The sequence below is a fragment of the Schistocerca americana genome, chromosome 10, assembly GCF_021461395.2.
Source record: "Schistocerca americana isolate TAMUIC-IGC-003095 chromosome 10, iqSchAmer2.1, whole genome shotgun sequence".
Lineage (NCBI taxonomy): Eukaryota > Metazoa > Arthropoda > Insecta > Orthoptera > Acrididae > Schistocerca > Schistocerca americana.
Window position 1 is genome coordinate 202,068,548 of NC_060128.1, and position 23,163 is coordinate 202,091,710.

The 23,163-nt window shown below is 44.0% G+C and overlaps 1 protein-coding gene across 8 annotated transcripts in view; it reads right to left on the bottom strand.

Moving 5' to 3' along the window:
* The window catches only part of LOC124552690 (programmed cell death 6-interacting protein), a 141,995-nt gene that overhangs the window by 39,828 nt on the left and 79,004 nt on the right, over positions 1–23,163 (bottom strand). For 5 of the 8 annotated variants that reach the window (XM_047127027.1, XM_047127025.1, XM_047127024.1 and 2 more), the window contains exons 12-14: positions 16,965–17,177; positions 13,038–13,193; positions 3,306–3,450 (exon numbers count right to left, since the gene is read on the bottom strand). In XM_047127027.1, coding sequence (XP_046982983.1) covers positions 3,306–3,450; positions 13,038–13,193; positions 16,965–17,177 — 514 coding nt within the window. The remainder of the gene's footprint in view (positions 1–3,305; positions 3,451–13,037; positions 13,194–16,964; positions 17,178–23,163) is intronic. The other 3 variants (XM_047127029.1, XM_047127028.1, XM_047127026.1) reach the window with 1 other exon arrangement.

Genomic DNA, 23,163 nt, shown 5'->3' on the forward strand with positions numbered 1-23,163 from the left:
GTGGTTGGTTTTGCTCAACAGTTATTACACTATAGAGTACAATATAGATTTCTTGATCATTCTAGAATCAATCGGCAGCAAACGTATTGAAAGACAAAATCTTCCCGTGAACAACGAATACAGTATGCACTATACGCAAATTGTTGTGTTTGTGGTGCCCATTGTTCGGTGCGGCCTACATCAGTCTGTCTCTCGACCTTAACACTCACGCCGATTTGTCACTATACAGTCTCTCTTCCACGTATTTAGTTTTGTACGTGTGTTTTAATTTACTGTGAAATATATGTCTTATCGAAGGGAACTTCTCGTCTTATCCTCGGCAGACAAAACTAACAATTAGGTGTAGCGTGAATGGTTATCATTTAGCTGAGATGTTTAGCATGGAAACATTGACAATTTTTTATGGGAGAGAGGGGGAATCCTCAATTTTAATATTTATATCTCAAGAATGAAGATGTGAGTTCATCAAACCATTGAAAACATTAAATGGGAAAAGCCGGAACAGGACATATTAGACTGGATTCTGCAGTAGCAAGCACCAGGAAACCCTCTTCTAGAGCCTACTGTTTGTGAAGAAGCAAGACTTTTAGGCGAGAAAAATAGACAAGTTTGCCTTCATTCAAAGTTGAGAATGGTCGGCTACAGAATTTCTGGGGAAGTCACGGTATCTGTGAGTTGGATTTAGGTGGTGAATAACTATCAGCAGATCCAAAAGCAGCAGAGAATTTTACTGAAAATTCGAAATTGAAGCAAAATCTTATGACCCTGAATTTTTATACTGCGTATGCAGGACAGACCTTATTTGGGAGGCAAGTAGGGACAGTGTGACCGTGCTGACTCTACGGGAAACCACAACATATCCCTTCTGCTAATGGCAAATTTGAGAAACACCAGTTCCTCATAAATGTTAAAAATTTTGCATCTGTTACAAGAATCAACCAAATGCCTGGGTTACTGCTACTTTCTTTTGAGACAAGTACAATTCAATTTTCATACCTGAAGCGGAAAAAAAAACCACCATAGGGAAAGAAGGTATTAAGGTGATGTTAATCCAGGACAATACACTCAACCATCCAGCAACAAGCAAGCCTTCTACAGAGAAGACAGATGTTCCAAAAACACACTTCCTGCCACCAAACATAATGAGTTCGCCGGAGCCAACGAACCTGAAACTACAGAGCGACATTATGGAGGACAAATGTTGAAGTTTTTAATGAACACATTGTGCCTCATCAACAAAAATTGTATGTAGAGGACTGTCTTACGTGGTGGCAGAAGCATGGAATTTGATGAAAACAACCATATTGTTATGATAAACTGAAAGGCATTTCAAGCAAAAGTGAGATACAGAAACATGAAGATGAACACGTGGAGGAAGAAAGAAGCAGCAGAGGAGAAAATATCACTTGAGGACGTAAGATCCTTTGGAAAATTCCTCGACTTTCGGTTGCAGGCCAGAGGATGTAGGTGAGTAGCTAGCGCGCGATTCTTTGGACCCAGGCTTCCAAATTTTCAGTGACGACGAAACTATTTGAAGTGTGAGAGAAGAAACTGCTCGTATCGTCACTACTCTAACACGACAGAGTGGCAGCCCGAGTGTGACCGCGCGCAGCTGCTCACCGTCGAGCAAATGCGAGACAGCTCCACGAAAACAATTAAAGACAGCAAAACAACTGACTGACTGATGTTTTCAAGAACTGACAATGTATTTACATTATCTTGTAGTAGTCACTATATTAATATTACAATAGTAAGTTTTCACGATTTACCCAATTATCCAGATAATTGGGAGTTCTACTGTACTCTGAATCAGCTTTCGTTATTCAACAGTGGTTCACAAATGCATCTTTTAGATAAGGGTGCTACATTCTTTATAAGCGTGCTCGATGGCCCCGTGTTATTTTTGCACAAAATCCACTTTCGAATCAAACATTTCTTCTTTCTTTCTTTTTTCTGGATTCGTGGTTCAATTCTAATGCCTTAACCAGAATGACAACACTTATGTTCATCTGGATACTCTGTCAAGTAACACTAGAATTCCGAGGGTGTCAAAGAAATACAGCACGCAGCACCACTGCTGTATCTGGTGTCATACCAGTCAGATGTGGAAACCGCTTTAGACTTGTGCTGTGTGGTTGTCAAAATGACAAATTCCACGATATCTCTGGGCACTAAGGTTAAGTGTGTGAGTGAGTGTGTGTGTGTGTGTGCGCGCGCAAGTTGTGCTTGTGAATATGTGAAAGTTTTCTACTTCTGAAGAATGACTCCATCCGAAAGCAGAAATATTTCTGGAATTCTTTCTCATTGTGCCTGTAAGCAACTCAGTGCCCTCCATGCAACGATTGGCACTCTGTCTTTCCAGTGCTACTGTTAAAATGATATAAGAGGTGCTTCACAAACTTCAGTAACCGGCATAACGAGTATCGACCCGTCCCGGCGTGACCGGCTCGTTAAAGCTGTCGCAGCTCACTTCCGCCCAGCACACTTTCGACTGCGTCAGACCAGTCGTCACTGCATCGAACCGCTGGGCGTACGCAATGACCGGATTCACAACACCCTCCTGCAGTTTGCCGCCAATTATGAGAAACCACACCAGTACACGGAAAGGTAGTGGCACCGAGGCCAAACCCAGAAGTACCTCACACGTACATCTCAAATCTACACGGAAACACCACGGCGTACCGAGGTGAGGTCGACCGCCACTGCAGCGATCGTGCCGGAATTTGCGGTTCTCCCCATTTCACGAAGTCCGTGACAGATACGGTCGACAGAGAAAATGCGAGAACCCCACATTTCCAGAAATTCGTTACAATCCTGCCGACTTTACAGGTGTCCGTCAACAGTACTGGGACAAAAATCGAGTGTAGATCCGTACGGGCAGGGCACCGAGTCTTATCGCGAAATCCTCGAACTGGACAAAAAATTAGAACTCGCGTTATCCCGTTTTGAAATGTTCCTACCAGAAGTCTCGACGACAGGCCGACAGACTCTCTGAAAATACAGATTGTCGAAGTAAGATCTGTACATTTACCACCTGTTTACTACCGCACTGACATACTGGAAGATACAGAGCGGAACGTCATTAAATTTTCAGGTCTGTGCTGCAGGAACTCCCGTTCAAGTTCGCCACTTATTTCGTTCTGTCGCACGTTACGGGTCTGCCGTCAGATCGACCTGCAGTGCTTACTACGACACGGCCCGTGAGGTGACTATTACTGCCGACACGTACAGGATTCGGTGGGAACGGGATGTGGGCCCCGGGAGGCGGGAGGCGGGATGCGGAGTGCACAGCCGAAGTGCTCTACCTGCTACGTAGTGCTGCGGCACGGCGGGGGCCGTACCGAGCGGCTGGCGCGTCGGGTTCTGCGTCAGGTCCTTCAGCAGCTCCTCCTTCTCAGTCTTGCGAGCGAAGCAGTAGTCTGAAATCTTGTTCTGGAAGACTACCAGCAGCTGAAAGCAATGCAAGTGCCTCATTAAAATACACCAACAGACATATTACAGAACGGCAAAAAAATTAATCAGAATGCGCACTGTACGTGCATAAAAAACAAACGTGTTTATATACACACATTATTAATTATTCACACTGACGTGACATTAATGCTGAAATGAAACTGTTGGAGCTCCTTCGTTACCTCAGCTGGTCCAAGTACTCTACTACTTATCTCCCCCCCCCCCCTTTCCATACACCCCTGTCCCACGAATCCCACATTGCCGAGAAAATTATGCCCCGAGCAAATAACCTGAACTGCAGACCACAGGGGACAAATAGGGTAAGCCCGTGTAAATAAATTTTACAGGAGAGCAATTTCAAAGAACGAACCACAATGATTCGTACGCCAATATTCTGTCCCATTTTCAGTGCGACATACTCGTGGCTGTAATTGTACAGCTTTTTGTAACGAAGATAAACACACGGCGGAAACTAGAGTTCACGATCTACTCGAGGGCAAAAGAGACGACAATTCTATTGTACGAACACTACGACTCTTCTATTTTATTTTAATCTCTTAATTTACGCTTCAAAATTTGTCCTCTATATCTGCATACGAAACTGAGCATACGGGTTAATGTTAGAACGGTAGGGGAGAATAAAACAGCTGTCTGTAAGAGTAGATCAGCCAATGCAAAATCAAAAACTTCCACCGTCAGTACAAAGCAATATGCCACTTGAGGACATGCTGCTTCCTCCACACACTTGCACAGAAGATTCCCTTTTCCCAAGTGGTCTTCCAGTACGGACAAAACAATTTTGCACCTATTAGCTGTAGTCACTCAAATGTCTTATCAGTGTTTAAAATCTCAAGAAACTATAAAAATATTTCACAACTTAAGTTAACAAGTTGGGGTGGAGGGCCGGTATATTTCTAGTCTTCTGGGTGACTTCCTGTGAACATTTTCACAAACACTTCATCAAAAAATATAAATAATGTCCTTAGGAATTCTCACTGCCTCACAATGACTAGGTCGGCCACCAAAATATTACGTGCATAAATGGATTTGTCAACTCTTTCGGAAATTCAAAAACGTGAAATTAATTCACACACCGCTCGTTACGATCACGAGATTATTCTTAACTCTCCGACGGCCGGAGTCCTATTCGCGTCACTCGTCACGCGACAACTCGTGGGCCGGGTCGCAGTGGCAGCTGCACTGTACTGCGTATAGAGTATTTACTGCCGCTGTCGGCTCCCACCGCATCCCACTTTTACTGCACGAAGCATTACGACTGCCACTTCTCACTGAGCTGACATAGGAGATTTGTGTAGTATTTTTTTTGTGTGCCTAATAATGTGCCATATGTCAGTTTCAGAATTTTTACAACAGATATTCGACTTCATACTCTTAGAGTATTGCCATTTTTTTAAGCTTACGGACATTAGACACCCTCATATTACATGTGAATTTAAGATTTTTTGTTTACACAATTTTTGAGGGAATCTGACAAATTTTTTAACAGGTGCGCCGCGGCAGTCGCCTGCCGACCGTATTCGTCGAGGGTTCGCCGCAACTTCGGTCTTCAAATTGGATGCCGACCAATTGTTATCAGATTATTCGTTCCGAGTGACTTTTTCCCCACTTCCTTCAATATTATGGGGAATCTTAGGCGACTGCAACCCACCCTCGTATATAGCTACTGCACTAGCAAGAAGATACAAAAAATAAAAAAAATTATGCAGATCTATCAGCCTCCCATTTGTACTCCACGAAATATTCACTAAAACTACTACTACTACCCGTGTGAAGAAAGAATTACAGTTTACCGGCTGGCTTTAGAAGGGAACGTGACGGCGAACCCCTCACGAGCTGTGAACAAAATTACACAAGCTGTGCCTAGGATAAATAGATTTTACGAGAGAAAACGTCCATTCAGATTATCTCAGTGCATTGAAGAACACGTACCCGTGCTACAATTTCCACGAGATCTCACCGCGACAGAGAAATTCGGAACAAAGGGGCATCGGGCAGGGAGATTCCGTGATGTCAAAGCTGTTCCCGGTGTTCCGTACGGCAGTTTCCAGGTCTCTGACTGGGCAAACAGTCTCTATGTAAGACATCCAAAACACCTTCCCTCTGGTGGTGGCACTGGACAGTTTGCATCCAGTGAAGATAAACTTCAACAGTGACTTGTGTACTCAGCAGGTCACTGCGCAGTATACAGCAGGGGGCTAATCTGTACCGTTATTACGGATCTTCTGTCATTTCGTTCACGTATAGAGAGATGGAAGAGGACTGTGTACACCTTATGTCCTAACCTCCCTTACTTTAGTTAATGCAGATATGGAGGAAAAACAAACCCACAATGTTCAAGTGCAGAACTAGTGCGCAGCTCAAAACAGTCGCACCATTTAAGTATCTGGGAGTAATGTCGCAAAGCGATACGAAATGGAACGAGCGTGAGAGAATAGTGGTAGGGAAGGCGACGGTCCCATCCAGTTTATCGGGAGGTTCACCAGTAAAGGAGAATGCACGCAGGATGCCGGTGCGACCAGTTCTCGAGTACTGCTCGAGCGTGTGGGATCCACACCGGGTCGGATTAAGGGAGGACGTCAAGGCAATTCAGTGGTGGGCTGCTCGATTTGTTACCAATTCTTTCAAACAATATGTAAGTGTTACGGAGATGCTTTAGAAACTCAAATGCTAATTCCAGGAGGGAAGGCAATGTTCTTTTCGAGGAACACTATTGAGAAAATTTAGAGAACTGGCATCTGAAGCCAACTGCCGAACGATTCTACTGCTGCCAACTTACACTGAGCTTAAGGACAACGGAGATAAGATACAAGAAATTGGGGCTCATACGGAGGCATACAGTCATCTTCCCCTCACTCTATTTGCGAGTGTAACAGGAAAGCAAATGACTTAATTTACACCATTCCCTTAAATGGCACAACACGCATATACAATATTAACAGATTTACTTATTCCTATTCAAGGATTCATCTATGGTATAGAAGGAGTTGTCAAGGAGATACGATTTCAATTTATTTTTGAAGCTATTACTGCTGTATGTCAGACATTTTATTTCACCCGGTAATTTGTCAAAAATTTTTATAGCTGCATATTTTACCCCTTTTTGTGGCAAAGATAGGTTGAGTAAAGGATAGTGTAAGTCTTTCTTTTTTCTGGTATCATAATCATGTATGTCACTAGAGTGAGATTTTCACTCTGCAGCAGAGTGTGCGCCGATACGAAACTTCCTGGCAGATTAAAACTGTGTGCCGGATGGAGATTCTAACTCGGGACCTTTGCCTTTCGCGGACAAGTGCTCTACCGACTGAGCTACCCAAGCACGACTCGCGCCCCGTCCTCACAGCCTTACTTCTGCCAGTACCTCGTCTCCTACCTTCCAAGAAGCTCTCCTGTGAACCAGGAGAGCTTCTGTGAAGTTGCCCTGACACGGAGCCAGCAAGCCACGCGACTCCAGCGCCCAACCGTAGCGCCGACATACCGTCCGTTCCGGTAGCTTACAAAGAACATCCGTGAGGCTGACGGGCCAATAGCTATCCACATCGAGTGGGTTTTTACCGGGTTTGAGCACTGGAATGACGGTGCTCTCCCGCCATTGCGACGGAAAGATGCCATCGCACCAGATCCGGTTGAAGACGACGAGAAGATGTCACTTGTAGTCAGATGACAGATGTTTAATCATCTGGCTGTGGATGCGATCGGGCCCAGGAGCTGTGTCGCGGCAATGTGCGAGGGCACTGAGGAGGTCACACTCGGCAAATGGGGCGTTATAGGATTCACAGCAGTGTGTAGGGAATGAGATGACATTCCCTTCCAGCCGCCATTTGAGTGTGCGAAAGGCTAGGGGGTAATTCTCCTATGTAGAGGCTCAAGCAAAGTGCTCGGCAATCGCGTTTGCGTCGGTACATAGCTCGCCATTTACGGCAACACCGAGGACAGCTGTTGGGGCCTGGTACCCGAAAAGACGTTTGATCTTTGTCCAGACTTGGGAAGGTGACGTATGGCACCCAATGGTGGAGACTTATCACTCCCAACACTCCTCCTTCCGTCGTTCGATAAGGTTGCGACCGCTGGCACGGAGCCGTTTAAAGGCTACGAGGTGCTCCACGGAAGGGCGCCACTTACGTCACTGTAGAGCTCGCCAACACTCCGTGATTGCTTGAGTGACTTTCGGCAATCACCGAGGGACTGCCTTACGCCTCGGGCACCCTAAAGAGCGAGGGATCGTGTTTTCTGCCGCAGAAACAATTGTGTTAGTCACCTGCTCAACCGTCACACCGATGTTGCCGTGTGGGGGAGATTCGGCGGTGACAGCAGAGGTGAAAATAGATGGGAGAAGTCTTGGGCTGCAAATTGATAAATCGTATTTAAGAGCAGAGGTCAAATTGCGACAGTAAAGTTTCGACATCTCTGCCTTGGCCAGTAAGCACGGAGTCACGGGCATTAAAATCTCCCAGAAGTAGGAAAGGGTTAGGGAGTTGATCGATCACTGCAGCTAATACATTTAGAGGTACTGCACCACCTGGAGGAAGATGCACATTGCAGACAGTTATTTCCTGCGTCGTCATCATTCTGACAGCCACAGCTTCAAGAGGGGTCTGAAGGGGCACACGTTTACTACACACTGAGTTTAGGACATAAATGCAAGCTCCACCTGACACACTATTATAGTCGCTACGGTTCCTGTAATATCCCTTATAGCCGCGGTCGGCAGGGGTCCGCATTGAGGGGGAACCAGGTTTCCTGGAGGGCAATGCAGAAAGCAGGTAAAAAGCTTACACTTGCCATAGCTCGGCCAGGTGGTGGAAAAAACCACCGCAATTCCACTGGAGGACGACATCGTGAGACTGGGAAGGCATGGAACATTCAATAAGGCAGTTTATGTCTCACAGCGAGTCACCTGCTGCCACCGATTTATTGCCCGAGCAGTCTATATCCACTGTGCCTGAGGGTCTGGCGAGATCTACGTCCTCGGCGGATGCCAAAATCTCCACCCCATCCTGTCGCAGAGCTTCTAGGTAGTAGTAGTGTGGGTGGCACTGCAATTTCTTTGGTCTCAGGGGTTTTCTTTTTGGATTTCTCTCGCTGCTCCTAAGGTTTCCCTGGCTGTGAGGATTTCACTGTTTCAGTCTCCGCTACTGAGGACGAGCGTGAAGCCGTACGACCAGCTGCTTTTGGGCTCTCCAGCCACTGGCGGGTGTCGTCTTTCCCACTAGCAGAAACCTGGGAAGGGAGTGACCCGAGGGACCCCTTCCTAGCGAGAGAAGCCGAAGAAGACATACGCTTCTCCGGCTTAGAAGTGGGGACGGATGTCCCCTATGTTTGGAGGGGGGGGGTTGCTCCCAAAGCAGTTGATGCAGGAGCAACAGGGAGGGAAATGCCCCCCACCATCAAGGGGGCGGGTGTAGTCTTCCGGCTCTGAGAGGTGACCTGGGTTGGCGGAGCTGATGGTGCCAGAACTGGTTCAAATGGCTCTGAGCACTATGGGACTCAACTACTGAGGTCATTAGTCCCCTAGAACTTAGAACTAGTTAAGCCTAACTAACCTAAGGACATCACACACACCCATGCCCGAGGCAGGATTCGAACCTGCGACCGTAGCGGTCTCGCGGTTCCAGACTGCAGTGCCAGAACCGCGCGGCCACTTCGGCCGGCTGGTGCCAGAACTGTTGTAGTGGTAGCGTAAGACGATGTCGTACGCACAGGATGCAGGGACTCAAATTTTCTCTTAGCCTCTGTAGCGGGACTTTGAATTTCGCCGCGCTGCACTCGTTCCCTCAGACACGAATTGTGCCGTCGCAGCGGTACGAGCACTCGACGGCAGAGAAAATACTAAAATTGTAACTTTTTTGTTTTTCTATCCGTTTCTCGATTGTCTCTCGATAGCCGAAGCTTAAGGCAGACGTGATCTGATGAAGACGTAAAAAAACTTATTAGCTAGTCCCGATCTGATTTTAATGTGTAGACATATTGTGGAAGTTGTTAAGAAATTCAGAGGATGGAAGTAGCAAAGTAAAATAAATTGCATTTAATATCAAGACTGTTTTGGATACATTAGAAATTTCTGGACAATGAAACTTATCGCAAGATTTCGGAGCAAACTTTTCAGCAGAAATGAAGGAGATTTTTGAAGACCTGGACGACGCACGAAAGAAGACAAGTTAAACTGGTAAAGGATGAACTCTTATTCCCTCTTCCCTCTGTCAGTTACATTTTGTTATTCTCTGGTTCTTTTCAATAATTTTTGTAGTGGAAATTGGTTTAACTTTTGCTTAAAAACACCACAAAGACCACCCCAACAATAGCTTTTCTGTAATACGAAGTCCGATCTGCATTTCTTTCTTTCTTTCCCTTTTTTCACGGTCTTTAATGATTTTAAAAAAACCCATTTTTCACTTACGATTCCTTCCCACCATTTTCAACCTTTTCTTTTATTTTCTTCTCTTTATCCTTTTCTTTTTCTATTAACCACTACACCTCAGTGTAGGTCAGTCTGTCCAGGGTCTTTTACTCCACGATTTTCCTTTCTTTCTGGAGAATCCTGCAGTCAGGCGAGGAAGGCGGGGTATCGGGACGTGGCGGGTGTCCGCAATCTTGGCACGTGACGCCGAATGTACAGCGGGAAGACATACGGCCGAACTTGCGGCACTTAAAGCATCGCATCGGGTGAGGGATACAGGGCTTTACATAACACCAGTAGACCATCACCTTGACCTTCTCGGGCAACGTATCACCGTCAAAGGACAAGATGAAGGCACTGGTGGCAACCTGATTATCCTTCGGACCCCAGTGGACACGCCGGACGAAATGTACACGTCGCCCCTCTAAATTGGCACGCAGCTCATCGTCTGACTGCAAAAGAAGGTCTCTGTGAAATATCATACCCTGGACCATATTTAAGCTCTTATGGGGCGCGATGGTTACAGAAACATCCACCAGCTTGTCACAAGCGATTATCAATACTACATTATCTAGCTGAAGTTCACATGCACAAAATTTGCTTACTTCTACAGTTTTGTATTTATACCCTTGTTTTATGAAAATGGCAATGCCTCCTCTATTCGTCCTAGATCCACAAGTGTACGATGCTAAATTATACCCATTTATACTGACACTGTCCATCCCCACAGCTCCATGGTCATCAGACAGACAGAATATATCTACCTCATTTTTGTTTTTTAGTTCATCTAAATACACTAATAGCCCATCTACTTTATTTTTTATTCCCTCGATGCTTTGATGAAATAAGTACTGCCCTTAGCTTTGCCCCTATTTACTGTACATTATTTATTGTTGTCTGTCTGGACTTCGGCTTTAACCTACTAGGTCTACAACTTTGCTTCTGCCATTTTTTCTCGAAGTTTGGGGGCTTTACTGTGAAAAACTTACAGAAAAATTATGTTTCATAGTATTGCTCATCGCTGACCACTACATTCTCCCATCTTTCGGATAGCGTACAAATCCCGTGGCGGAAGAACTGGGCGTCTTTTGTAGGATCCACGAATCGATTCCATTTTCCACTCGGGCATATGGTGGAAGTGCCGGTCAGCCAGACTGTACGCCACTGATCGAAAAAGGTGGTAGTCGGGGAGAGCAACATACAGAGAACACGGCAAGAGGGATAGGACTTCTCATTTCGACGTTTCCGTGTTTATTTTGACAGGTTTTGCGACACGGGGTCGAGCACTGACCTGCTGCTGTTTAAGTTCTGGGCTCGACCACATCAACTGCTTTCGATAATGGTGTCCTGTGACTGTCTTCGTCTGTTTTAGTAGCTACGAAAATGGTTTGTCTTCCCCCGCCATGCCAGTCTTCAACATCAAAATCATTGGTCTTACCCAGCATTTTAAGAGCCACAACTGCAGATTTCTTCACATTAAAGCAGAAAATTAAAACTTCCTGCAAATTGCGAGAAACTGGTACTAAGTTGACGCGCTTAATCGGAATAACCTTATGATGCAATCACAAATCGACTAATATTTTTAAGGCATTATGTTTATAGATGCCTAAGATTATTGTATTACACCTGTGACCAACCACCTGAACCCCACTTGCCACTACTGCCGTCTATTGCGAAACGGCGGAAGCAAAGTTGTAGACCTCATAAAAAACCTGTCTGCCTGTACCCACTCACCAAACCGCTGCTGTTACCGTGCGTTCCAGTAACAAGTTGTTCTCGCAGCCGAGAACAAAGACTGTATCCCAAAATCAGTTCAATCTCGAGCAGAGTGAATGACAATCTTACACTCTTTATGTCACACATGAGAGTCACTCAGCACTGTAGCCACATAACAGGCGTATTATGACAGGGGAATAGATTGCAGATGATCGGCACTCTACGGACTGTGAGACAGAGGAATTCTGAGGCATATCTGAGAGTGCGATACCACGAGAAATTTCAGCCTTGGATAACGTCTATGTCCGACGGATTCCACACAAAAACAACCTCGTGCTATTCAGTATAAGGAAATAATGGAAAAATTCGACCTGTGAAATGACAAATGCATGTACATCATCATTGTTGTTGCTATGGTCTTCAGTCCAGAGACTGGTTTGATGCAGCTCTCCATGCTACTCTATCCTGCGCAAGCTTCTTCATCTCCCAGTACCTACTGCAACCTACATCCTTCTGAATCTGCTTAGTGTATTCATCTCTCGGTCTCCCTCTATGATTTTTACCCTCCACGCTGCCCTCCAATACTAAATTGGTGATCCCTTGATGCCTCAGAACATGTCCTACCAACCGATCCCTTCTTCCAGTCAAGTTGTGCCACAAACTTCTCTTCTCCCCAATCCCATTCAATACCTCCTCATTAGTTATGTGGTCAACCCATCTGACCTTCAGCATTCTTCTGTAGCACCACATTTCGAAAGCTTCTATTCTCTTCTTGTCTAAACTATTTATCGTCCACGTTTCACTTCCGTACAAATACTTTCAGAAACGACTTCCTGACACTTAAATCTATACTTGATGTTATCAAATTTTTCTTCTTCAGAAACGCTGTCCTTGCCATTGCCAGTCTACATTTTATATCCTCTCTACTTCGACCACCATCAGTTATTTTGCTCCCCAAATAGCAAAACTCCTTTACTACTTTAAGTGTCTCATTTCCTAATCTAATTACTCAGCAACACCCGACTTAATTCGACTACATTCCATTATCCTCGTTTTGCTTTTGTTGTGTCCCACCGTTCTTCGTCGTGACAGTGTCAGCTGTCTCATAGCACCCCAAACAATTTATTACCTGACAGACAAAATTACCGTATTAACATCCAGTTCCCCGTATCCACCTGCTTTATTGCCAAAATACTTCTTTTTGTTCTCTCATGCCAAATGAAAAACTCCTGGACAACAATTTTCACCACAGGAAGAAGCTATTTATGTCGTCCCAAACTCATTTTTGAGATTCTGACAAAAGAGGGGAGGAAAACTTTTCAGAATCTGTTGAACAAATGCATGTGCAGATGTTTAAATTTTTAATGGCAAACTGTCCGAGAAACAAGTATTAACTGTCCACCACCCTCTTCAAAAAAGTTTTCTTTACAGCAGACAGGACAAGGAGGAGCACCTGCGTGAGGTCGTTGTAGAACTTGGTGCCCTCGCGCAGGTTGCCCTGCAGCTCGAAGAACGCGTCGTGGGCTGCCGCCAGCTGCTTCAGCACCTCCTCGCGGCGAGCCGCGGCGCCCCCGCCCGCCTTCTCCTTGCAGAACTCTTCGTTGGCTTCCTGTAAAATCGACAGTCGACGAAACGGACGGTGACGGAGACTGACACTAATTTTAGGAGTGATAAAAGAAAATGAATAAGCTAGGAGAAATAACGGAAAGAGGGTGAGGAAGATATTAGGAAAAACAGTGACAGTAGAAACAGTCAATTCAGAAGAAACGGAAGTATACAATTGTACGGACAAAACTAGAGACGAAATTAAGGGTAAGAGACTTACGGCCTACGGGCATAGCCGAATAACGAGTTCTCGTAAGAAATTCTGAACGGCAGTTTGAGAAATTAAAAGACAAACACAGGAAAGAGCACGGACACGTATAAGAAACTGGCACAATAAAATTAACCCTTTCACTGATACAGACGTGCTCTCCGAGGCGGACGCCGTCGAGGCTGTACCGCTCGCCACGTGCCGGTGTCCGTGCCGAGAGAAAGCGTTTCAGACGGTATGAAATGTATGTCGTCTGAGTTTTTGAAAACTATTAGATGGACAAATTTGACTTTTGCGTATCTTACAATTTAATACCTTCATCCGAAACAGAATTCGAGAATATTTTTTCGTTACCCACCGTACTTACTGCACGGCATCATTAAATAAAACGTTAAAGAGTATGCGGGGGTACAAACACATTGCGTGAACTTTGGTTACAGTTAATTTCAGCTCACACATTGCAGTGAATGAAATATACATAAGATATCAAAATTTAATTTAAAATTGGGACCAGAACGGTATCGCATCCCGTTCTTGAGTTACTGGGTTTTTGTATCCGAAGGACAGTCGCACACTACGTGCCCGTTCACGTCCTCGCGCACCGCAAATCTGTGGTAACGACTGTCTTATCTCTTGAACAATTCTACTGACCGAAACAATGTTTTCTGCAAACGGTAGCACAAAATGAGGCACGTACGTCACACAATAAACACTCTAAATTTCTTTATTCACCAAGATACGGAAGTAACTCGTCTGCAGCAGTGACAGGTCGGCAGCTCGGGATACGCACAGACGTCCGCAGTACTGTAGGAGACCCGAGCGGCACGTGTATACGCATCCGAAGCAACTGGCGAACGTCGTAGCGCGACAGGTATACGGGCCTACGGCAGCGAAAGGGTTAAGGGGCGAGACAGTTTGCGAGAGAAGACAGTACCACAATTACGAGGAAGAAAGTGACAACAGAATGGAGGAAAGGAAAGTGAACAGATGAAAGATTGTCTGAGTAAGCACACAGCTAACTTCGTGGCTTAAACGTGGTCTTAGCTGGCCCGTAATTAAAGATAAGGATGGTGACATTATACAGAAGCCAATTCTTTTTGAGGAAGACAGTGTCCTCTCCACAATAAATATACAGCAAAGCCTAAAACTGTAGATATGCAGTGCTTAATTGCATCTTAATTGTCTACAAATGACACAAAATTATTATACGAGTCTGATCATCATCACTAGTCAATATAATTGATCATACTGATTTATATTTTTATAAATTTAATTGTTCAAGATAGGGCAATGCATTTTTAACGACTACCTTGCTACGTAACAAACCCGAAAATAGTTAACGAACGTTTGTCAATTGTAAAGACTCTCAGGCAACGCAAAACCTACTGACGCAATACGTGAAGGAATGATTCCAAGTGGAACTGTGATATGAGCAGGAAGCTAAATACATGAAAGTGTCCAAGCTCCACCACCGAGTTCAAGTAACTGACAGTGAAACAACCTTTGTATATTTATTATTATGCCTGCACTTATTTTCAGCACTATTAATAACTGGCATGTGCAATTTTTCAAAGCTTTGCTTTTACATGAGAAACACACACAGGAACCGAACAACAACAAACCTGAAAAAAGCAATGACAGACTACCTAAATGAAACAAGTGATTTCTATGAATAAGATGAAGTAGTAGTTAAAATATGTAATAAACGCATGGACCACTGATAATTTCACACATTTACCAAAACTTTTTTGAGGAAGAAATTTAAAAGAGCTGTTGTTTTCTGAAAATTGTGGAATCCAATCCCACAATCAACACTTCATGACTTAGTTTTTTAGAAGATGTCTGACTTATGTCAGCATATATCACCAAGCAATGAAAGGACGAAGGGGGGGGGGGGGGGGGAGAGGGGGCGGGGGGCAGGCGTTTATCTTAAAACATTAAATGTTACAACAATTTCTTCAAAAGGAAAGGGACAGTTATCTCTCCCTTGCTAATGTTTACAAACAATCTCTCCCTTGCTAATGTTTACAAACAAAACATTCAAGAAGTTGATGTCTAACTGCAAGCTGCAAATAATGAATAAAAACAAGCAAAGGATTAGTACACTGCTGTAATACGAATAATAGTTAGTGCGATGACACACTGAATTACGCGTCTCTTAAATATTCAAACCTCGTCCTACATCGAATGCATCTACAGAGTTACGAACATGAATGTGGAACACTGCAGCGGGGAACTATACGTCGAGGTAGCACGATACAGTTAAGTGCTATTAATATTCTGAAACTTATCAAATTTTATCAGCTTTTGAGACTATTTGTAACAAATTAGAACATTATTGTCACGTGCGCGTAACTCAGCACTACAGAAGAACTTGCAGCACTGAAAGTTATTAACTGTATGTGTAGTGCGATTGTACTTATAGCAACCTCATCAACCGATACAATAAAAAAGCAAGATAGTAGGTGAAAGCAAGGTGGGATATGTCAAACTGAGCAACATTTCCCAGACGACCACCAGTCGAAGACGCACTGTCTCAGAGTTACCCCCACAAAATGACTGCCGCTCAGTGACGTGTATCTGGAAGGGAGTGCATTTAAACTGTTTTTTTTCCAGATAATACCCGTCATGGCAAGAAACACACAGACAGTTATTAAACCACTTGGACAGTCCTGCTGTACAGTCAAAGCTAGGCAAACTTTACATTCCTTTTCACAGCTAGTTACATTAGGTGAAAATTTTCTGTTATACTCAGAGGAACACACTATCTTTTGGAACTAATAGTTCGTTCCTCGGGCACGAGAGAGGGTTACGTCAGGAAAGATTAAAAAGGAGGAGCAGGTCAGGTCAGTTGGACCACAGGATGACAGAACGAGAGTTGACAGGGGAGGGAGGGGGGGGGGGAGGGGGAGTGTTAATTTGATAAGAAGTGGCCCAGCTTCAGTACACAGATAAAAGAACAGAGTGAAAAGTAAACACAGATTAGGGCAAAGAGATACGAAATGTGCAATTAACAACTAGTACACAGGGAAAACAGTGAGAACAAATAAAAGTATATTTATAATGATAAAAGAGAGGGGGACGTGTTAACGGAGATTAAGTTCAAAATGATTGACGACCGGTGGAAACCTCGACGTAGGCATAACGGTCTAAAAATATAATACAATTCCACGAGAAGGTTACTGAGGTTAGGAGAATGACAAAAAGTGACGGCGAGTGGTACGGTGAGGATACTGGGGAGAAAAACTCATTTAATTTCGGGGATAGATTTGAAAAAGTTGTAGCTTTGACGGAAGAAAGTATTTAAGTATTAAGGCATTTGGTGCCTGCATTGCAACTGGTGAAAGGGGGTGGGGGAAGGGGAGAGGGATGTTGCTGCTGCTGCTGCTGCCGCGTATCAGGTACATTAAAGGTACTGCATCAGTTTTTGAAGGTAACACGTGTAACACAGACACAATTAAATTGGAGAAAATCTCACTGCCAGACTCACCCAGACACATCTCTCGCAGAGACGCAGCAGCGCACAGCCCACCCTCCCGACCCCACTGTCGGGGCTCTGGAGCCTACCTGCAACTCGGCGACCAGCTTCTCCTGGCGGGCGAGGCTGTCCCGCACCTGGGCCTGCAGCGGCCCGAACACGCGGCCCAGGCTCTCCACGGAGACGGCGGGCTCGTCGATGCCGCCCTGCGCCAGAGCGGCCAGGAACTGCTGCCGCATGTCCACGGTCGCCGAGCGCAGCTCCTGCTCCACCACGTCGCGCTCCGCCTTGATCGTCTCCACCTGCGCACACCGCACACCCTGACACACTCGTCTCGGCGGACGCGCCGGCTCGGCCGAGCCGTCTCCGCTTACTCTGCGTAGCTCCTACGGTAAAATAGTGCTAATAATTCTCCTTTTTGCAATACAGTTTCCTGCGAACAATTACCTAGCAAATATCGAAATCACTTCGAACGTACTGTGTCCCGACAATACCTTTTACACGAACGGTAATTTACGTTTCGTCTACGCCTATCGCTACTCAGTTTTGCCGAGGAGACCAGCTCTGCATTTAAAATTTCGTAGTACAGTGAACTCCAAAATTTTCTTCCTCGGTAACTGACTTTCTGGAACATCAAAATATATCGATTTACAGTAATATCTTTTACCGTAGGCATATAGTATAACCCCACCTTTACGTTCCTCCAATTAACGTTTTCCCGCTGTTTACGACATTTTTTATTGTTCTCTACCAATTTCCTGCATTTACAATGTAATAACGCACCCGATTTTGGGTCAACATATTTACAATGTTCGCGCGCTTTACGCATTACGAAAAAATGTTTGTGGAGAAAAAAATTACACTAGCAAGATGTCGGTTGTCCAGTAGTGTTTACAAATACTACGTGGTTAAGTTTCTTGACACCAGGGCACTCTACTCGGCGGATTTGAACCGGTAAACGTGTAAAAGTTGGAACAATTTGTGCCGCATCTCGTGCCGCTGGCAAGCTCTACTCGGCATTGAGGCCGATGGGGGTAATTAGGTTCCTTCCGATAAAGATCTCGTGACTGATCACAACTATTTCCAAACTGTCTCTACTGCGCAAATGCAATTTCGTGAACGTCGTGACCGTAATGACACCTTCCTCGAACCGTATTTAGTGTGTCCCAACATTTGGCCACTTGTAGTGCTAGTTGGCCCCGTCGTTCACTTTGTGTCGCTCAAATGTTTTTAGTTTAAAACACAGCACTGGTTACATATGTTTTTCATGCCGAGCAAAAAGTGTATCGAGAAATTATTCTCGTTGTCACGTGTAGTATTTATGTATGCATTTTTTGTGATGTTACGCAAGCCGACAATGTGAGTGATAGTTTGCACGTGTGTGGTTTTCCACGTAACAGAGGCGGCACAGTACCTGATAACCTCAGAAAGACGACTGCAGTGCAAGAGACATATAATAACACATATTTGGACGTTATTTTAAACATTTTTCTCTTTATATACATATCTAATAATAAATACTGCTTAAATTCTGTTTCAAGAAAGGATATAGTTACTACAGTGAGACCTCGCTTCTACACTTTTCAAGCGACTTCAAAAAAAATTGTGTAAAACGTGGGAAAATGTAAAATGAGGGAAATAAGATATTAAGCTGTAAAAGTTACGTGTAGGACACCCACCTGGACATATGTACATAACAGGCATCAAAAGACTTGTCAGTGACTTGTTTATTACCTAATTAAAACCGCTAATGTAACGAACTGATAACTGTCTGGGAAGTAGGAACGTTTCACTCATTTCATATGTCATAATCTATGTCTTCGAAAGCCTACAGCTGCCACTCATTATTTAAATAATGAAATACTACACTAGTTACATATTTTTTCACATTTAGCACTACGCATTGAAAGAATTTTTTTCTCGTCATCAAGTGCAAATATGTACATAAGTATTTTGTGTGGTCTTTGAATATGTGTTACATTCGGAATATTTTCCCGCAACCTGTTAGAAATAGATTCGTTTCAGCAGTTGCACCAGATGACAGGTGTTGCAGTGCTTGTGCAGCTACGATGACGCAGGAAGCCCGTGTGTTCGTACGTGTAAAACATTAAAAGATCTTACATTATGCCATAAAAGAAACAAGACATTAGAGAATACTCCAAGAGCATGGGGATTTTATGAACCATACTAAAATGCGTAATTCAGCTTAAAGTGCACATTCGTATGTCCAGATTCAGATGTAAATTTTCTTGGAGTACCAGTACCGTATTATCTCATGTTTGGTTCTTTATTATAGCATAATAACGTACGTGCTAGAAGATGAAAACGTTAACTTGAAATGCAGCGAACAGGTGAAACTAGCCAATAGTGTGGATTAAACACTTCATTTCAAATAAATTGGCCTCAGCAGAAAAGATTAATAAAAGAGTACGTACAACGCGTTTTCCGCGCTACTCCCAGAATAGAACTTTAGCGGTTGCTAGCCGGGGATTGTTCAACTGGCCCTTAGTAGTGTAGCGGTCTGGCCAAAAATTTTCTGTCAAAATTTCATTTTCTTGGATACACGGAGAAGACAATACGTAATCTTTGTTGCCCGTTATTCGTGTTAGTCGTTTATGTCCACTCTGGTAGTATGAATCTATGGAATTCGCTAGTAATTATAACAACGCTGATCATTTGCGAACCCAGCCAACCACATATACAGTGATTGTCATTCACCCTTTCGGCTTTATTCACTCAGCTTGTAAAGACCTCGTCCCCTTTTGTCTGCAGGAAAGTTTATTTCTAGATGTGACGGGGATTCCCCTGGCAGAGACATCACATACACTATCCACGCATTCAAAAATCAACTTACGATTAATTCTGAAATCAACTTATAATTTGATCAAAAATGTTCAAAAACCAACCGGTATGCGTTCAAAATCATATGAGAGTAATCGATACACCAATGTGCACTGGATGCTTGGCACTTTGTGAAACAAGGTCTTGTTCCTGAATAATACGAATTTGGCACCGCTCACCCCCCCCCCCCCCCTCCCCCCACCATTGCCTGAAAAAGGGCACACATCACACCTGTCTAAAAGAGGGATAGTAAAAGTGATCGACAAAACTACTGTCCGATATTGAATTCTTATAGAATCTTAGATCATTTTCTCAGTTCAAACATGATGAGGTATTTCTAACAGAATGACTACCTCAATGCCAACTGGCACGGGTTTCGAAAACACCTGTCAACTGAAAGCCAACTTGCACTCTTCTCACACGACACACCGGAAGCTTCGCACCACGTCAAATAGGCAGTACTGCTCAATTTCCAAAAAGCATCTGACTCTGTGACTGTGTGATCATATGGGGATATCAAATGAAATTTATGACTGGTTTGAGGACATTTTGGTAGGGAGGACACAGCACGTTATCATGGAAGGAGAGTCATTGTCAGCTGCAGAATTAACTTAGGCTGTGACAGAGGGAAGTGTGTTGTGACCCTTACTGTTGGTGACATATCAATGACTTTGCACGCAATATTAATAGTAACCTCAGGCTTTTTGCAGATGATGCACGTACCTACAATGTACTATCCGAAAGAAGCTGCATAAATATTCAGTCAGATCTTTATCTTCAAAAAGATAAAACTATGCACTTCACAAAATGAAAAAACATACTATCCCAGAACTATAATATCAATGAGTCACTGTGGGAACCGACCAATTCTTACAAATATGTGTGTGCCACACTTTGTAGGCATATGAAATAGAATGACCACGTAGGTTCATTTGTGTAGGCTTCAATTTATTTGTAGAATACCAGGGAAGTGCAATCAGTCTACAGAGGAGATTGCTTACAAACCACTGGTGCGACCCATCCTCAACATTGCTCGAGTTTGTGGGACCCACACCGAACGGGACGAACAGGTGATACTGAACGTATACAGATGAAGGGCAGCACGAATGGTCACAGCTTTGTTTAATCCGTGGCAGAGTGTCACAGAGATACTGAAGCAGCTGAACTGGAAGACTCTTGAAGATAAACAAACTATCCCAAGAAAGCCTATTAACAAAGTTTCAAGAGCCCGCTTTAAATGAAGACTGTGGGAACATACTACTATTCCCTATATATCACTCAAATAGGAATCGTGAGGATACGATTAAAATCATTGCTGCACACACAGAGACATTTATGCAAGAATTTTTCCCGCACTCCGTACGCGAATGGAATGGGAACAAATCCTAATGACTGGTAGAACAGGATGTACCCTCCGACGTGCACTTACAGCGGTTTGCAGAGTGTAGATGTAGACGGGCAAGAAGATTCTGGACAATTTGAGCGAACGATACGGCCATCCAGATTGCCCGACACAAATCCCACCAAAAATTCAGGGGACATAATAGAGAGGTCAGTTTGTGCGCAAAATCCGCACCTGCAAGAGTTTTGCAATTACGGTCGGCTATAGAGGCAGCAGGCACGGGACTTGCGAGTTGCCGACACAATACTGGGACGTGTCCCGTCACTGTTGTCACTTCTGTGTGGGTAATCTTGTCTTGTCTTATGTTACAAAGTAAAATTATCCTAGAATAAGCACTGGAAAGTAAGCCTATTTTTGTTTTAATTCTAACTTTTTCAGTGTGTTAGTTTTTTAACAACTTTCAACTAATGTGCTTCTGACTACGAATAAAAGCCAACAAAAGTCAAAGATTACAGGACACAGACTTCATTATTTATTAAAACCCTTGTCACAGGAAACGAAATTCATTTAAAACGTGAAATTTTAGCTGTAATTGGATTATGAACTTTAATGTATTTACAGATTGAAACATTAGAACATACACAAAGAAAAATATTACCGGACACACAACTGTGCCAAAGTTGAACCTTTAATAAAGTTAGCTCCAAAGGGAGCAGCTAAGTCCAAAATCCACAAACAGCACTCGCAAGTCTAATCCGAAGCGACTGTCGGTTTGGGAGCGTTTGTGCCAAATCTGCCTGGCAGTGTTCCAGATACCACCAGGCATTTCTTCTGGGAATGCACACAAACAAAATAGGTACGAGACCCAGAAGCCATTCTTCAGGAGTAAAAATGTAATTCGTGACAAGGAAACACAAAATTTAAACATTTCAGCATTAATGATAAAAAAAGTATGTATTACAGCAAAATGGTTCGTGTTCCTTACATCTGCAGGTGTAGCATTCTCACGTACGATGGCAACAAAAATGCCTTTAAATCTACCTGCTCCCCATTCGTCTGATAACACACCGTGCTCCCTAAATCCCACCACGAATGCAGAGAAGGAAGGAGTCCGAGTTATACACTAGCTCGCAGGAGCCGCCGCTGCCGGCTGCCGGTGACAAACTACGACCGGTCCCGATCTCATTCACACTCTTAATTCTGGGACGACTTTCAGATCACGTTTCGCCCCAAAACTTAACAGAGCAGTTCGCAGGCACAATAAACGCCATTTTTCACCCTACGAGTAAATTTGGCAAATGTGTATCCGAGATGTTTGGGCAAAAAATGAAATGAAATGATCGTACGGCACTGTCGGCCGGGAGGCCCCATGCGGGGAAGTTCGGCCGCCGTATCGCAAGTTCTTTTTAGTTGACGCCACTTCAGCGACTTGCTTGTGTCAATGATGATGAAATGATGCCGAAGAACACACGACACCCAGTCGTCACGAGGCCGACCCCACCGGGAATCGAATCCAGGGACCCGTGCGCGTGAAGCGAGAACACTAGAAGACGACGAGCTGCGGACATGTTTGGGCAAAATGTGCAAATAACTGCCACAATATGTCAGTCAACACGAGCTTAACGTAGCGTTTACATGGGAAGAGAGAACAAAGAATGTGGTTAAAAGATGTGATGCCTACGAGTTGAAAATGTTTGCAAAACTTTAATATTTGTTAGGAAAATAGCATTAACTGAGATTACACAGAGAAAATAAAGGAATGCTATTGAGTTCAGAGGAACATTGTATAAATCTGCACTTGTTCATAAGAAGGGTAAGAGCTAAATTCTGGAAAAGAAGTCCAGCAATTACCTTCCAATTGGCAAAATTTGTCCAAACACTGTCAAAAGCTCTTAAGATGAGATGTAGGGCTCAGTTTTGCTTTACTTGTTCCTACATTTCTCTGGAGCCCAACCTGATCTTCTCTGATGCGAGCTTCTACCAGTTTCCATTTGTCCATAAATAATTAATGTCAATTTTTCGCAAACGTGCCTTACGAAGCTAACGGTTAGCTATTATTCAAACCTCTCAGCACCTGCCTTCTTTGCTATTGGAATTACTACAGT